At 47.3% G+C, this 16991-nt stretch overlaps 1 protein-coding gene across 5 annotated transcripts in view; it reads left to right on the top strand.

Moving 5' to 3' along the window:
* Positions 1 to 16991, top strand: part of SPTBN1 (spectrin beta, non-erythrocytic 1) — a 196068-nt gene that overhangs the window by 128110 nt on the left and 50967 nt on the right. For all 5 annotated transcript variants that reach the window (XM_057558641.1, XM_057558643.1, XM_007190016.2 and 2 more), the window contains 4 exons: positions 10335 to 10508; positions 14319 to 14410; positions 15652 to 15732; positions 16105 to 16220. In XM_057558641.1, coding sequence (XP_057414624.1) covers positions 10335 to 10508; positions 14319 to 14410; positions 15652 to 15732; positions 16105 to 16220 — 463 coding nt within the window. The remainder of the gene's footprint in view (positions 1 to 10334; positions 10509 to 14318; positions 14411 to 15651; positions 15733 to 16104; positions 16221 to 16991) is intronic.

Here is a 16991-nt window from a genome sequence, read left to right as displayed (position 1 = left end):
TGTCTTCTGCCAGAGCACAGGCAGTTCCATAGGTGCTGGTGGGGGCCCAGCCAAAGGCAGGCTGACGCCCAGGGATCGAGCCCACATCTGCAGTGACATCACCAGGAAAACATGATGCTGGTGGTTGGCAGGGCTGCCAGAAAGCCTCACTTTTAACTCGAGCTCCACCCTGTAACTTGACAGCCGCGGTGGGTCTGCATGCAGACCGACCCACACACCTCTGACCACAGGCCAGGGGCTGCGGTTGCACCCTCTCCCGTCATTAGCCCACAGGCAGAATGGCCCCTTTGCGCTCGGGTAAGAACATCAGGTTTCCCTTTCCCTGCCCCTCCGTTCCAGCACAGCCTCCTCTAAGAGACAGTGAAGCCCCGCCTCATCCTCAGTGCCTGTGGTCCACACGCTCTTTGTTCCCTGAGCGTGCATGTTTTGTTGCCTCGTTTTCTTGAGAGGTTGTGGGTCAAGCTAGACACGCTGGAGAAACAAAGGAGGCTCCTGCCTCCGTGACCGTGATGCTGCCCTGAAGGCGGTGTGTAAGGTGCAAGTGGGAGCAGTGGGTCCACAGGGGGAGGGCCAGTCATTTTGGTTTGTTTTTTGACGTGAGTCTAGGCCAGAATTATTGTGATATTCATCTTTAAATACAATTTTGGTAACCAGACTTTCTCAACCGCCCCACATTTTTTTCCCTTTTAATGTTTAACCTAGTATGATTGTCTATTGATTTTTGTTTTTTTTTTTGAATGATGTTTTGAAAGTAGCTTAAAAAAAAAATCATTAAAGGTCACCTGAAACTAGAAATTAGTTTGAACATTAATTTTTTGTCCCAATAGGGTCCCGTCTTCAGGGCTGTGGGGAGTAAATTGTTCACCCTGGAAGGTCCATAATTCTTTCATACCAAGAAGATTGTGTCCTTGATAATGTCCACATAATAAACGGGATCAGACCCTTTGCCCTTTATTCTGGAAAGGGCAACAAAAACATTAGGGAGAAAAAAAGCAACCAGCAAAGCATAATTCTTGGTTGTTTGCAGATACCTCCCACTCCTCTGTTTATTTGCTGCCAGCAGTATATATATTTATATATATATATTTTTTGCAGTGACCCAGAGGCCTGGGAGAGTAGAGATAGAGAAGCATGAGAGGGCTGCCATCTCCATCCTTTCAGGCAGTCAGTGGCAGAAGCTGTGTTTAGCCATGACTTACCACTTTGTAAAACCCCAAGAGCCTTGACTTCTTTTATTATCCTTTCTTCACAGCCAACTCTGACTATAGGTTGGGCAGTCTGATTAATCTTCTTGTTCCAAAAGTAAGGATACCGTAGATAGAGTGAGCTACAGCTCTTGTTCATTTGTACTGGAGATTTTCGGCCTCTTTGGCCCCATGGTTTATTTGGTTCATGGAGCCTTCTGGAAGGGACACAGACCACACTCTGCTGTTGGCTGCAGAAGCTGCCAGGGACTCAACGTTAGAGACCCTCCCCGCAGGAGAGGACATCCATCCATGAGGGCTCACCCCAAAGGATTCTTGCATCTTCAGATTCCAAAACGAATGAGGTTGCTAGAGCTTCCAGGCCTGGGTAAATTAATGTCCACAGCTAAATGGTTGTATCATCAGATAACGTTCAGTCAGCACTGGGCTTTTTCTGCACCAGTGATCCAAAGCCCGGGGTCACATAAACATTTGCACTCCATCTGGAGCCATGTCTCCATCGCCGTTTCAGCGCCAGCACTTACCACCAGCTTGGCAGTAGGTGGTAGATAAATGTTTGAGGGACTGCAGTATCTAAATTTATTTTATTAATAGATTCTTGGAGCCAACTCATCCCTCTTTACAGAGGGGGAGATTTGTCTTATTTTTACTAAGTTCAAAGAAATACATTAGCTTAATGATCCAGAGCATTCCACCCTAACCCCACCCTGCATTTCGGCTTAATGAAATTTGAGTTAGATTTGAGCAGGTTTTGGGTAGGCATTTTGGGTTATCAAGGCACTTGATTCCAGTGTACTGGGGAACACGAGAGGGCAGGAATCCTCACGTCTGCTCCTGACTTGGGCGGGATCTGTGTCCGGAAGTTGTCGCTCTCTTTGCCGCAAGGTATGTCAGATCCTGGAGCAGTGAGGAAACTCTTTGGCTGAGCCCGGAAGCTGCTGCTAATCGGGATTGGGTTGATGACAAAGAAAACCTTTCCTTTCCAATGTGTTACTCTGAAATTACCATGTACTATAAGTTCATAAATGTCTTGCTTTAAAGTTCCATAAAGAATATAGACCACCCTTTACAACATCAACTGACCAGGTAGAAGCGGTCACTGTGCTGGTCACTTTGTCATTGGTCCTAGGTCCCAGGGCCAGATGAGAAATGGGACTTGAGGCGTAAAGGTTTGTCCTGCGCAACCCACTGACATTTGGAGGGAGTGGAGCCTCTGGACTTCGGGGGTGAAGTGGAGCCCACGGGTCCTCATCCAAGTTCGAAGTTGGCCAGTGCCTGCCCCCTTCCCTCCGTGGGCCTCGGCATGAAGGATGGTTCTGAATAAGACAGTTTCCTGCCTTGCTCCTGCCAGACTGAGCCCTCGCCTCTGACCAAGAGGACAAGGTTTTCTGAACACTTCTGCCCTCCCCCCAGCCCCCGCCATTTCCAATAGCGGGTACCACTGATTTTTGGTTGCTTGATGTTTTCCTGATATTCTGTCTTCTTATTCTGTTAATCAATCTCAAAGAAGACAATGCAACAAAAAGAGGATTTTTTTTTTTTTTTTTTTTTAACCACCGTTAATTCCAAAACAGGCTGAGCTAGGTGGAGAAGATAGATTTACCATGAGATTTGCTAAGCCTTAGACAAATCCCACGTTGAACTACCCTGAGTGCGTTTTACATAGAGCCTTTGTTAGGAGAACATGCTGGCATGTATTGTTATAGAAACGGGGTTTTATGGACTGGCCACAGAACCTGCCTGTTGTTTGTAATGTCTCTTGTGTGGGAGAATTTGCTTTTGTTCTAAACAACCAGACACAGAAGAATGCCCCTGTTAAATTCGGGTCGAATTGCACAAATACTAAAAGTGAATTAATAGTAACAGGTAATAGTAATACCATGTGATAAAGTACTGAATGAATGGCCCCAAAGCCCTAGAGTTCAGAAGGGGAAACGGGCCTTCTGGGTGGGGTGTCAAGGAGGGGCCGCGCGTCAGCCGTGAGGAAGAGTGAAGAGAGCGCTTGAGGGTGGGTGGCAGGAGGGAACAGGTGTAGGGAAAGCATCCTGGCTGAATTGGAGTTTGTTTTTGGAAGGAGTGATGATGGTCAGTCACTTTTAGTGTTTTCTGTCTCATGCATAATGTGTTTAGTTCTCACAGTCTAATCAAGGAGACAACTTACGCTTTATAGGAGAAACAGGCAGTGAGTGACCAGGGCCTCGCCCAAGGCCAGTATCACTACTGAGGAATATAACTTGGACTCCAGCCTACTCTCCTGTCTCTTGGTCCCCTCCTTTCTCATTGAGTCCTGCTAAAGGAGAAGATTCTCCATGGGAGTGGGTCCCGACCAGGAAGGAGACGGGCAGGAATTAATGGAACAAAGTATGTTGTTTCCTGTTTAATTTTAATTGGGCAAGAATCGTTTATACTCTTCTTAAAGCTCAAAGTATGATGTGTAGGGAGGTGTTTGGGGACATAATGTGAAATGAGTTTGGCTGTTGTATCAGAGGAGATTGTGGAGTTCCTATCCCCAAATCCCAAATTCCTATCCCATCCTACCCTCTGTATTAAGTAGAGGTTGTGTGTGTGTGTGTGTGTGTGTGTGTGTGTGTGTGTGTGTGTGTGGCAAACACTGATTTTTGATTAAAAGGCAAAAATATAAGCTAGTATCCGTTGCTCTGATATACTGAGACCAGTAGTGTCTTTTCTCTATTTCTTCTTCACCTAAACGAGAGATCAGGAGGCACTTTAGAATTCACCTTGCATGCTAGTGAGTCTTTCACCCTCCAACACATAGGTTGTATTTTATAGCCGGAAGGGACTTTAGTGGCCACTAAGTTAGATCCCTTTATTTCATAGGTCCTGTAACTGAAAGTCAGCAGCCATCAAGCCCATCCAGCTGGCATGTGGCAGTCGGCCTCTCCCAATTCCCAGGATTGGTGTTCTGTCCACCCTGCAACCCTTGGAGAGCTGTTGCTCCAGGTGGCTTCAAGGTGGCTTTGGATACCCATGAAGAAAATCAGAGGGAGTGGGGCTTACCAGGGTAGAAGAGTGGCCCAGCTCCCCAGGGTCCTTCCCAAAATACCCTGCCAGGAATCCTCCTTTATGTCTTCCTCTTCTATTCAAGGAGGCTAAAAATGGCTCCAGGAAACATTTGCTTTTTCTTTTCCATCTCTAGACTCTGACAAAGAGCCTGCCATCGTGATTACTCCACAGTTCTGCAAATCCTGATGCCCCACAGCGTGTAATCGATCCAAACTCCAGGCTGAGTGACAGTCGGGGCAGAGCCATGGGGGGGGGGGCGGCATCCAGCCCCCTCCTTCCCTTCTAAGGGCCTTGGGCCCACTTGGCGAATTTGCCCAGGACCACACTGCTTCTCAGGGGCAGGGCTCGGACTAGCTGCTCTAATAAGCAATCAGAAATATATTGTCAGTTTCTGGAGGTTGGTTATTTAGCCCTGTAATTCCCACTCCTCCTTTGGAGTTGGAAAGAAGATGGGTCTGGAGTAAGGCCCAGATGGGTTGGAGCTGTGGTTGAGAGAGATTTGGGACTAGAAGGGACAGAAGGGACCTTGGGAAGGGGAAACAGGAAAAGCGCCCGCAAGACACAGGCCCACAGGCCCTGGTGCGGAAGAGCAGGGACACTTGTTAGATTGATTTAAAGGAGGATCCGTAAAAATCGGCATTTCCTCAGAGGAGCCCGCGCCTGCAGAGCCCCCCTTGCTTGAGTTGCACGCGAGTCTGGTATTGATCCTTGCCTCCTCCTAAGTGGCATCTCAAACTGCCCCATCAGAAAGGACACAGAGGACAGAAATGCGCATGTTGCCGTGGGAACGGACCTGTGTCGCACTAGGAACTTGACAGTAATTAATGGAGACGAGACAGGGAAGGTTCCTTTTCTCGGCAGGGCGAGCCACTCTTGGGGCGAGGCTTGTGTTTATCCCTGAGCGATGCACCCCTCCCCCAGTTGCTCTGTGTTCAGTTCTCTCCATTGTTATCTCTTCTTCCTCTTGAGAAGATGGAGGTTGAGTAAAATAAAAATAGCTCTTTTAAAAAAAAAGGAAAACTGTCTGCCAGATGGGAACCGAGCCTCGTAATTTCCTTTCACGTAGACGTGTGTGTGTACTGCCCTTGGTTCCCGGTGTAGCCTGAAGAGGGCGTGCTCTGGAATCCCGGCTCACCGCACACCAGCCAGCCGCGCACCATCACCTCATCCCTCTAAGCCGGCATGTTCTCATCTGCAAAACGACAAGAATAATAATAATTATTGCTGTGCAGTGTTAGTGTGAGGATTAAATAAATGTAAACCACCTAACAGATAGGTTAACATAGTGGCACAGGAAATGGCAGCTAAGAATTTTTAGATCTTGGGAGTTTTGCCGTTTATATGACCCAGTGTGTTTCAGTGTATATAGTTCTGTGCAGTCATTAACCCGTCTAAAATAAATTCCCTGTAATGATTGCCCCCTAAACTTGCCCAGGTACCGTGCCTTAAAACACTTCAGAAGCCCTCTCTGAAGCAGATACAGCATGAGTTTCAGGAGTTGGTATTCTTGAGTTTTCGTCTTGATTCTTACTCCCCCCTCATTGTGCTACCCGTACATCATCTAATCACGCCACATCTGGTTTATTCTTTTGGTTTAAAAAGGGGTTAATATGCCACCGAAGATGAGTGAGCTTCGATTGAGATGAAATGTGGGAAAGTGTTTGAAAAACATAGAGAGGTATAGTGAGGCAATGAAGCAACTTTCACTGCACAACATTTAGCCTAGTTTAAATTACTAGCTGCACAGCATAATAGTAATATTTAAAATATCTCTGTAAATCGTGCTTTCCAGCCTTGTTTCCTAGTAAGCTCTGAGTCATAGAGGTCTTACTGTGTATAGAGGCGTTAAGTGTTGAGGTTTGGGTGTTTTCACATCCTCTCCGCTCTCTCGTCCTATCTCCCCTCCCTCCAGGCAGCAGCCAGTCATAAGTTTTCTCTACCACCTTTTCCTTTTATTTCTGTCCAGAGTTTAATTTGGGGTGTCAGGATTAGAAGAGTAATATCATTACCATTATTTGGGGGCACATTCCCTTCTGGTATTAAATTTGCCTTTCAGTTGATGTATACCAACTTCTCTGCCTCTCAGTGGGAGAGTTCTGTCTAGACCCTGAACATGTCCTGTTGTCGAACAGAGAGGTGTGTTATTTCTAAACAGTTTGAAGCCCAAGTGGCATGGAGAGGGGGAGACCCCTCTTTTAAGTAGAATCGTTGGGAGGAAAATCCTTGAGGCACCCCTGTTGGTAGACACACTTTGTGGGTTTGAGAACACCATAATCATTAGTTCACCATTTCATTTATGTAGCAGTCCTTTGAGATAATTATTCATATTATCCCCATGTTATGGATAAACAGACATTTGAGAAGTAAGGCGCTGATTGGCTAGAAAGTGGGGAAATTGTAACTTAAATGTGGGCATTTTAACATTAGCATCATCTTCTACGCTGAATTGCCCAACAGAAGCATATACAGAGATCCGGTTTGTTCATGTTTTATGTTTTAAAAGATATAAAGGCCAGGAGCAGTAGGAAAATTAAAAATAAAAAGGGTTTAGGGAGAGAAGAGCAGAGTATCATCCCCCCGAATCTTGGTTTGATTTTTGGGAGAATTGCCAAAAAAAAAAAAAACCAAGTGGGGTGAGGGGGTCTCCTGAAAGTTTTCCATTTCCTCTGACTTTTGGAAATTGGTGAGGTTTGTTTTTTAACCATTTGAAGAAGTCTGATCATTTACCCAAAGGTGTTTCTCTGCCGTTTTTATTTTAGTTCCTTCCTTTGTGTTCCCATGCATTAGTGTTTCTGATGGCTGGTGCTGGAGGGGACTTAACGTTGTGTCCAGGTCTGGGGTGAACCATCCTCAGATCCCACCTGGCATGGCCAGTCAGCATCAGCACGGCGTCCCTGCCACGTGGCGTTGGGCTTTTCCAGCCTGCAGGAAAGCGTTTGGACCCCTCTCGCAGCCCTCCCCCTCCCACACCCTTGCACCCCATACTCACGTGGAAACGAACACACAGTCGGCTGGGATGTTGTAACGAGAGAACAGAGGCTTGAGCGGTGTCTCACACACGTTTGAAGTTGAGTGTTTCAAGATAAAGTCTAAAAGGACCAACTGTAGTTACGCCTGCTGCAACCTGGGAAGGTCCTGACAGCCCCCAGCCTGTTCCTTGTTCTCCTGCTGCTCAGGTCCTTCTGTCAGATGACAGAACTGAACAATTTAGTAAAGAGTTTGATGTCCTTTATTCAAGGGGACACAGTCCGTGGACAGAGGAGTGCCGTGCCTCACAAGTGGTGGAGCATGCTTCCCTAGGGATTTGGGGCGAGAGCAGGTTTCCAGAGGTTAGAAAAGGGGCAGCGCGGGAGCAGGGCGTGACTGGCTAGGAGGTTGGAGGCTTCCTTAGGAGGTGAGCAGGTCCTGTTTTCTGGGCGAGGTGAGCTGGAGGACTGGGATGGGTGTGTGTTTGGGCTCCTTGACAGCTGTTTCCCTCAAGGGCAGTCCAACTTAGGTTTGTGACGTGGGCCGAGCCACTGCGGTGGCCTCTCTTTTGTGGGTCCTGGTACTCGAATTAACTTTACCAATTCTAATTCCATCCACACTGTTCCTCTCACGCTCAGTTAGGACATAACCTCTTCTGGCCTCGCAGATACCTGCTGCCATTAGGAGAATGCTTCCGTCCCTGTTGCTCTGCGGTCCTGGGCGTATGGTGCCTGACACACGCTGTTTGGTCACAGGCTCGCTGGTCAGGGCACAGGCATTAAAGAGATGAGAGGAAGAGGCCTCTCTAGAGCAATGAGAAATGGCAGGAGCCCCTGCCCCAGAATTCACATGCTTCCTTAGAGGCAGTTAATCCCCACCCCTCGACTTTGAACAGAGTTTCAGCAGGAGCCACCTGGACACGAGAAGAACAAGGGACCGCTGTGGGTGGTCACTTTGTCAACCTCAAGAAATGACCGCTGATCCAGAGAAAATGAGAAGAACCGAAAGCTGGCCCGCGAGAACCGGGTGCAGAGTCCGGGGACTTCTCCCCCGAGGGCTCTGGGCACACCGCTCCATCAGGGCCATCTCCCCTGTTAGGAGGGGACCCAGGGGAGGAGGCTGCTGGGCGCGCCTTGGAAGAGGGGGGCTCCAGTGTCGACCTCAGACTGTGTCTACACAGTCGCTCACGGAATCCTAGATGGAGTCCACCGCTTTCTGTTTTAAATATCTGACCTTTTTCTTACCTCACCATATTGCTTGATTTTGATGTAATGTTATCACTTGACCTAACATGAATAACAAATCCTAGCATTTCTGACATACCTGAAATGTATTAGTTGTGACGTTTCTGAGAGAGGATGCCTTTTTGCGGGGGGTGGTGGGAGGTTGTAAGTAAACTCTTATAATGCAGACTTCCCTCGATGCCCGAAGAGGGATTGGTTCCAGGACTTGCCGCGGGCACGGAGGGCCGACTGGAGCGTGAAAAGCTTGACTTTTAGAGACATTTCTTTTTCCATTGCTATTATTTGAAAAAATCTGCCACTTGTGGTAAGGCCTCTGGCCATAATCTTATTTCCTCGGGGTCAAGGCACATTCTTCTATGCTTGCCAGTCATTTTTTGTAGAAGAGAAAGTCGAGAAAAAAATAATCTGAGACTGGGTACTTAAAGTGGTCACTTGTTAGCCAAGTTACCTTCTCTTTACATGTTTTCCATCTAGCACTTAACTGAGGATCTCAGCTACAGAGGGTAAAGTGGGAAGCAGGCAAGACCTTACCGTAGGACTAGCTGCCGCCCACACCTGCGTGTGCCCAGGTTGCTGCACACCTGGCTGCCTTTCCTCTGGGAGGCCGGCTCATAGCACACACCGTTGCCCAGTCCATCTGTGGGCGTTCAGGTCACTCCATGTAGGCCCTGGGTGCTGAACCAAACCAGAGGCCACCGAGGATATAGCAGGCATATAAAGCATCATCCCTGCTCTCAAGGCAGTAGTCAAGTTGGAAGTAATAAAAACAACACATACGAAATAACAGCAAAAATATAAGATATGTGATTAGTTCCTGAACTCTGTGGTCCAGACAGAGACCACAGGCGTATAGGTTTGGGGGGGAAGGGGAGACCTGTGAGAACTGGAATGGTTGGAAACGACTCCTAGAAGGAAAGATGTGCCTTGACCTGAACCTTGAAAGGTGGGTGGGGTACAACGAGGAGGTAGGATGGCAGCCAGGCCAGGTTCATCTTCTGGCCAGGGGCGTGTGGGCAACCTGGTGGCAGCTTTGTGGAGTAGTGAGATCAGCCTGAGGTGCAACCTCAGCTAGAAGGGGGAGTAACGGGCGACAGAGAGGAGGGTGGGAAGGATGGAGGCGGGCGATGGAGGCATGAGCTTGTTCTTGACACAGGAGATGATAGAGACCCGTTGAAAATTTCGAGTGTGTGTGTGTGTGTATCTTTACCTATTGCTTTGTTTATTTAAAATGCTCACCTTGAAAACGCCTTTTTTTGATTTTGATATAACTGATTAAAAGGAATAGATATTTGAGGTAGTCAAATTAGACTACTCTCATATTTTTTTTTTTTACTTTATCCTTTCTTTCCAGTAAGTCACACCTTTTTACTCAGCCCCCCTCCATCATCCTCACAAAACCAGCACTTGAAAATTCCGCTGATTTGGTGGAGTGTCCCCCCTTTTTCATTTTGAGCCAACCTTGGGAAACGACCCGAACCAGCAGGTGGCAAACCTGTTTTTACGTTTAAAGCAGCCAGAAAGTCCTCAGAGGTGTTTTCGCTGTGCATCTGCAAAAATTATACGGATGGCCGTAGTAGCTCTGAAATTCTTTATGAAAACTGGGTTCCTTTTTCTCTAAGCTTCCAGCTTCTGTGCTCATTTGTAAATTGTGTCACTTCCATGATTAAACAAAAACCTCTGAAGAGTGATCGGTTACCATCCCTTAAGTAAACTTTTCTAAGGCTGTTAGATAAACTCTGTCCTTGGACTGAATGAGCACGTTTTTTTTTAACGTTTTGGTATGGGTCGGAAAGCGCTGCATGAATGGGCACGTGTGCACTTTCTGGGCTGTAGTTCTGAGGTGGTTTCTGCCCTCTTGGATGATCTGTTTCCACCTTCTGCTCATCTGTTTTAGCCTAAACCCACCAAGGGACGAATGCGCATCCACTGTCTGGAGAACGTGGACAAGGCCCTTCAGTTCCTGAAGGAGCAGCGAGTCCATCTTGAGAACATGGGGTCCCACGACATCGTGGATGGGAACCACCGGCTGACCCTCGGCCTCATCTGGACCATCATCCTGCGCTTCCAGGTAAGGGGCTTGGCCCGGCGATTCGGCCTCCCTCCTGGGTATGAGCATCCCTGTGAAACTGGCCTCCCCATTCCAGAGGGACCAGGAAGACCAGGTTGAAATGTCATCTCAGCGTCAGCTGTGCAGAGCGGCGGGTCACATTTGGCTGCCCTGTAGGCATGTGGCAGCTAGCCATATCCTCCCTCAGTTTTGCCAGCCCCTGAAAGTCTTGACTCTCCTGGCAAATAAGAGGGTTTCTGGGCTGCGTCTCAGCCCACCACTTCGCCGACACCTACTGTAGACGTCTGGTGTCTGCTGCTCAGCGTTCGGGAGCAGAGGTGTAAGGGTGTGGTCGATGCTAGGTTACTACCACTAGACTGTGTGAACTTTGCCAGATTGTGGCATGCGTCATAGAATATCTTTAGGCGAAGCTGCTTCGGACCATGACACATGCGTGGGCTCTGTTTTCACCTTCTCCTTCTCCTTCGGATGTGAGGAAGCAGTTTTCGGGGGGGTGTGCCAAAAAGCCTTCTGCTTGTTTGAATTGATGACGATTTTATGGGTTTGTTATACCCGAGCGAAAGGTTCTAAGTATAGCAATCCTGTAAGCCAGAAGGTGCTCTCAAGGTCACTTTGTCCCGTTCCTGCACTTTATGAGGGAAGGGAGGAGCCTTGCCAAGGGATCACACAGCCAGTCAGGGCTGCTGTGCGTGCTCCTGACTCCTTGGAAGAGAGCTCAGCCTTTCTCGTCTGTGAAGCACCTCCGGCCCGATGACTGGTTCTTTCTCCAGGCTGTTGCTTCATGCCCCTGCTTTTCAGTTAAAATCTGAAATTCAGGAAACACTGCTTACCATGGCGTCAGGTTACCCTGCAAACAAAAGTCCGAACGGTCCTGTCTCCACTGTGGCTGTGTTCTCTGTATCTTCCCTTCCTGTTAAGCCCCTTTGATGAAGTTTGATTGTTTTTTTTTTTTTTTCCCTACGTAAATAAAAATCTCACCAACAAAGGGCCATGTCAGAAATCAAATTATAGCTCTCTTTGTATTCTTACTAAAACGCTGAAATCAACCTCTAACCAATCGTTTTCCTTCTCGCTTCCCTCGGGATCGGGCAGCTCTAGTTCAGTGGTCTGGGTGGGTATGTGGGAGGAGGGAGGGGGTAGGGGACCAAACCAGAGCTGTACAGAGACACTCCCTGCATGGGGGGTTCCTAAGCCTGGACCTGCCTTGGGAAAGCCGTTTACTCATTCAGGTTCCCTGGTCCCAGCCCCAGCGCTTCTGATTAAATAGGTCTGAGGCCGGGAACCACTGTGAAGGTGACATCGTTAGTGGAGATTTAATTGCAACAATCAGTGACTTTATTTTGCAAACAGAACTCTTCTGCAGGTTTCTGTCATTTAGTTCCTGAATGATTTGAAAACAGAGTGAATACCATTACATTCACTAACTATTGCTCTTGGCCTTAGGCCAACAGGACTCTCCTGGAGCATCGCCTCAGTTCTGTAGAGTAAAAAGTCCTGTTTCTCTTGCCTTTGGCCTGTGGTAATCAGAGCGTGGAAGGGCGTCCTGACAGCAGCTTCTCTTGACAGCGGGTCTGTGCCCCTGGCGGGGAGCTGGCGCACACAGCCCTTTCCAGGATTCTCCACATGAATTGGGTTGCATCATTGACTAATTAGCTTCCTGCCAGCTTGCCTTTTTCTGTGCTTGAACCTGTAAATACTGATACATAGTTTCTCCCTTTCCTTTGAGGCTGATGTCACTGCATGGCCTGCAGGGTTGGTGTCTGACATGACCCCACCTCCTGCAGCAGTTTTATCAAATCATCCCGCGCTCCACAAACATGTATTGATTCTGCACCAGCCAAGGCCCAGCTCACATTCTGCGTCCTCTGTGAAGCGTCCCACGTATCTACAAAGATCTCTCTCCCCACCGCCCCCCAGCTCCTGAATGTGCAACCTTGTCTTACATTTCCTCTGTGTGTGTGTGTGTGTGTGTGTGTGCATGTGTGTGTGTGTCCACAGTCCCCAAGACGTGGCCTGCCCTGATGTGTGTAGCAGGTGTGCATTAAATACCGATGATGACAGACAGGTTTTATGCTGCTTTCCCTTAAAAGAGAGTAAAAGATGGTGTGAGAAACTGGAATGAAAGTCGTCGAGTTTGCCTAGTCCACATAGGAAGCTGTCTTCACTTCAGAAGGGTAGATTTTGTTTCTAAAAGAACAAGTCTGGAAACAGATTCCCTTCACACTGAGGCATAGGAAAGCTGACGGGGGTTAATGTGTAAAATTCCACCTGCCTTTCTTGGTGAGTCTGTGTCTTACTCCTTGAGCGAAGGTTATTCTTGCACACTCTTTGGAGTTTATGCAAGCTCAGACTTCACTTACAACAGTTAAAAATGCAGAATTTTTTTTAGAAGTGTAATTATTTCAATTTCTAGGTGTTTTTCCTAGTTGAAAGTTTCTAACTTTTTAATCTTACATGTATGTATTTTATCCTCCTCCTACCTCTTTCTCTTAAAAAGAATTCTGGGGCGTGTTTCTAGCTTAAATGGAAAGACCTTTGACAGGGGCCAGGACAGGGAAGCTTGGAATGGTTAGAGCTGAAAGAGAGGCCAACACCCTTTCCCTTGACTCCATCCCACATTTTATCATTATAATCAAGGAACTAAAGGCAAAGGGGTATTTAGAGCATTTGTTTAAAATCACGTAACTGGTAGGCAGCCCATGATCCAAAGAGCTGACGTGTATGGATCCTTACTAAGAGCCTAACCCTTCATACTTTGCATTTGTTCAAGTGTACAGCAGCGCTCCGAGATAGCCACCCCTCAGAGGGGAAGCCAAGGAACTCGCCCAAGGACACGCAATAGGTGGGGGAGCCTGGATTCGGACCCAGAGAGTCTGACTTTGGTGCCAGTAGACCAGGCTCTATGTCCTGTTGAGAATCAGCGGCCTCTGAGTAGCTGATGAATACAGGCTGTCTTAGTCCATTCAGGCTGCTAAAACAAAGTACCACAGATTGGGTGGCTTCCAAACAGTAGAAATTTATTGCTTACGGTTCTGGAGGCTGTAAGTCTGAGATCAGTGTGCTAGCATGGTCAGGTGAGGGCCCTCTTCCGGGTTGCATACTTCTCATTGTGTCCTCACATGGTGGAAGGCGCTAGGGGTCTCTCTGGAGCCTCTTTTATAAGGCACAAATCCCATTTATGAGGGCTCTACCCTCAAAACTTAAGCATCTCCCAAAGGCCCTACCTCTTAACGCCATCGCCTGTGTGGCTTAGGATTTCAACATAAGAATTGGTGAGGGTGTGGGAGACAAACATTCAGACCATGGAAGCACAGCATTTAAGGGCACTCTTTCTCTGAGAGTTTGGGTCAGTTTTCAGGAAATGGTGCATGCACTGTCCTCATCAACGAAGGACTCACTCACCCTGGTGTAAAAAAATCTTTGGTTGTGAGAAAACAAACGGTATTTTTCTAGGGTCTGCTGAGGTTCAAGGTGTACCGTATGCACCACTGTTCTAGCTTGTAGTTGGAGAAGACGGGCTATGTTGGGGGTAGAAATGACCCCTAATAGGTTCTTGGAAGTCAGGCAGGTGACTAGTCTTCACTTCAGTCTTATCTTTGTGCAAAATAGAGAACCTAGTTCTGGTTGGTGTTTCTAAGAAGTGAACCCTGGATTCAGAAAGCAGTTCTCATTGACCCTTGGAGTAGGCAGTCTGCAGGGCTAGGTGTTGATCTAAAGTTTACTCTTTATGTATATGCAGACCTGTTCTTCTGTGGCTTTCATTAGGAAGCTAACGCATCTATTGGTCTAATATTTCTTTGTAAATCTTAGATCCAGGATATCAGCGTGGAAACTGAAGACAACAAAGAGAAGAAATCTGCCAAGGATGCATTGCTGTTGTGGTGCCAGATGAAGACAGCTGGGTGAGCACGAACTCAGGGGGTTAGGGGCTGCTTCTCCCAGGACTAAGTTCTACCAGAGTCATCACTTACAAGGTGTTGACGAGTATCTTTTTCCACCACTTCCATTGAGACGTCTTGTTGACTCGTAAGTAGTTGATGCGCTGACATTTCAGCTAGCTCTCAGAACAGGAGTTGATTTATATCCTGGACCTGTCATTTGCACAATGAGTTTCCCTCTGTTTATTAAGGAAGTTCCAGAGAGAAGTTAATCTTGAATTTTAAAACCCTGAAACCATGTTTAAGAATCTCATCCATGATATTTGTAAAAAGTTGTGGGTTTTCTCCTCTCTTTAATTTCTGTTGCTTTGGGAAGCTCTGTGCATTAAACTTAAGGGTGGGTGGTCTTTGTACGTTTTCTCAGTTTCCCTTTCTTTTATTCTCTCATTGAAATTTCAGTGAAGATATTTTTTAGAGACTCGCATCTTGCTTATTGCTCACTGAAACTGTCGGAGCTCCTAGGTACTAATTGAGAATTGGTTTTGTACCAGGTTAATTTTGCACCAAGTCAGGACTACTTGGAGGACAGATGTAACTGTAATGGACATGATCAGTTAGTGGTAACTATGGAAACCATAAAGAGTGTAAGGCTTAGTAAGGGGATCAAGTTAGGAATGAACTTTTAATCAACCACAGGTAGAAAGTTATGAATAATCAATGTGGTGTAAAGTAGCTGATTGACTGCGGGTAAGTTTCAAACATAGGGAAGTATTTCAGGGAGGTACTAGATTTACAAAACTTCATCCTGTTCAATGGGATAAGGAAGAAGGAGAGCTGAGTCTTTGAACAGGTAATCCCAGCTACTTCCTCTCCTGGAGTGCCGTGTGAACTCGGGTCTTGGTGTCTGCAGGGCTCTGATAGCTGTGCTGGGGGCGTGGAAAGCCAGTGAAGCAGGGAGACCTCAGAGGCATCTAGTTGTGGTCACTTTTTTCTCAGTAAGCCTGGTGTTTTCAGTCGAGGACGCAGATCACAGATCGAATTACCAAGAAAGAAAAGCCATGTGGACGTGTGTTTTATTCTTATTTTCCAACAAGGAGAAGTTGAGGCGGATCTTAGCTGCGATTTGATTGTCCTTATTGATATTCACTGCCCGACATTTTCGCAGTGCCTACAGACTTTTTTTTTTTTAAACACTGTGTTTAGCAAAAGCACAGACCTTTATTTGATAATTGTGTCGCTCTTGTCTTGTGCCTCGTGTTTGTTAGGTACCCCAACGTCAACATTCACAATTTCACCACTAGCTGGAGGGACGGCATGGCCTTCAATGCACTGATACACAAACACCGGTGAGTCCTTAGAGGTCATGCTAACAATTTGGGGGTGGAATGTTGACATCCTTGTGTAGCAGATCTGGGTGACTTTCAGTCCTCATGTCCGTTGCCCTCGCTGTTGCATCATGGTGGAAATTCCTGCCTTCCCTGTGAGGGAGGTGAGAGTGTGTAAATTCTCCCAAACAAAAGAAACAACTTCACCCATTCTCTTCATAAACTTTGAGGTTGTTTATTCAAAAATCGGGTTTCATTGTTTGATGATTAACTAATATCGTAGGCTTTTACTCTGCTAAGTGGACACTTTTGGAGTAGTAATCGAGTCCCACTGGTCACGCGGTGTGTTTTCAAGCCACGGTTTCTGTTGTGTTCCACTGTTGTTCTACACAGGCCTGACCTGATAGATTTTGACAAGCTAAAGAAATCCAATGCACACTACAATCTGCAGAATGCATTTAACCTTGCAGAGCAGCACCTCGGCCTCACTAAACTGTTGGACCCCGAAGGTAAGGACTCAAGGGGTAAAAGGTGGGACTGTCAGTATCTCTAGCACTGAGGGGTAAATATAAAATCTGCTTTGTGTCAGTTTGTTGTATTCGTACAGTGTGCTTTGGGAATTATCTAAGGAAGAGGAGTTTAATTTTGGTGTGGGAGTTACTTGAGGATTTGTGTAAAGGATTACGTCTGAAAAGGCCTTGAAAGATGAGTATGATTTAAACATGTGCCAGAGGAGAGGGCAGGGCAGGCAGGGGGATTTGTGTGAGCAAAGGAACCAGTAAAGAGGAAGGTGTGACTGGGGACTAACAGTTCATTGGGGGTGGTGTTAGCGTGATGTTGGGAAAAATACAACTGGAAAGGTGGGTGGGGGCCCAACAGGCTACAGTCTTTAGAGGTTATTCAGCAGGCAGTGGGGAGTCATTGAAGCCCCCTAGCCTCTGTGCTCAAGGAAGAGAACCTGCCTTAGGCTCTCATACATGCTTGTTGACTGGCGTTCATCCCACGGTGGCAAGAGCGTGGTTTGGCCTGGGTAGAGATAGGGGCAGGGGCCTCCTTAGGAGACTGTGCAGTGTTTGCTCCTGAGCAAGAAGAGCTTCAGTGAGGAAGGTGCACCCAGAACGTGTGGGTGGCAGAAGGAGTAACACGCGCAGTCCCTCCTCGTGGCTGGCTGGTTGGCGGCCCAATCTCTGCACAGAACCAACCTCTCTGCTCTGCAGATCCCTGCAGCAGGACCCTGAAGACTGACTGCGGGTGACATGGAGCAGACCTGTGTGGGACAG

The sequence above is a fragment of the Balaenoptera acutorostrata genome, chromosome 12 (assembly GCF_949987535.1).
Source record: "Balaenoptera acutorostrata chromosome 12, mBalAcu1.1, whole genome shotgun sequence".
NCBI lineage: Eukaryota > Metazoa > Chordata > Mammalia > Artiodactyla > Balaenopteridae > Balaenoptera > Balaenoptera acutorostrata.
This window is presented reverse-complemented; position numbering and strand designations above follow the sequence as displayed.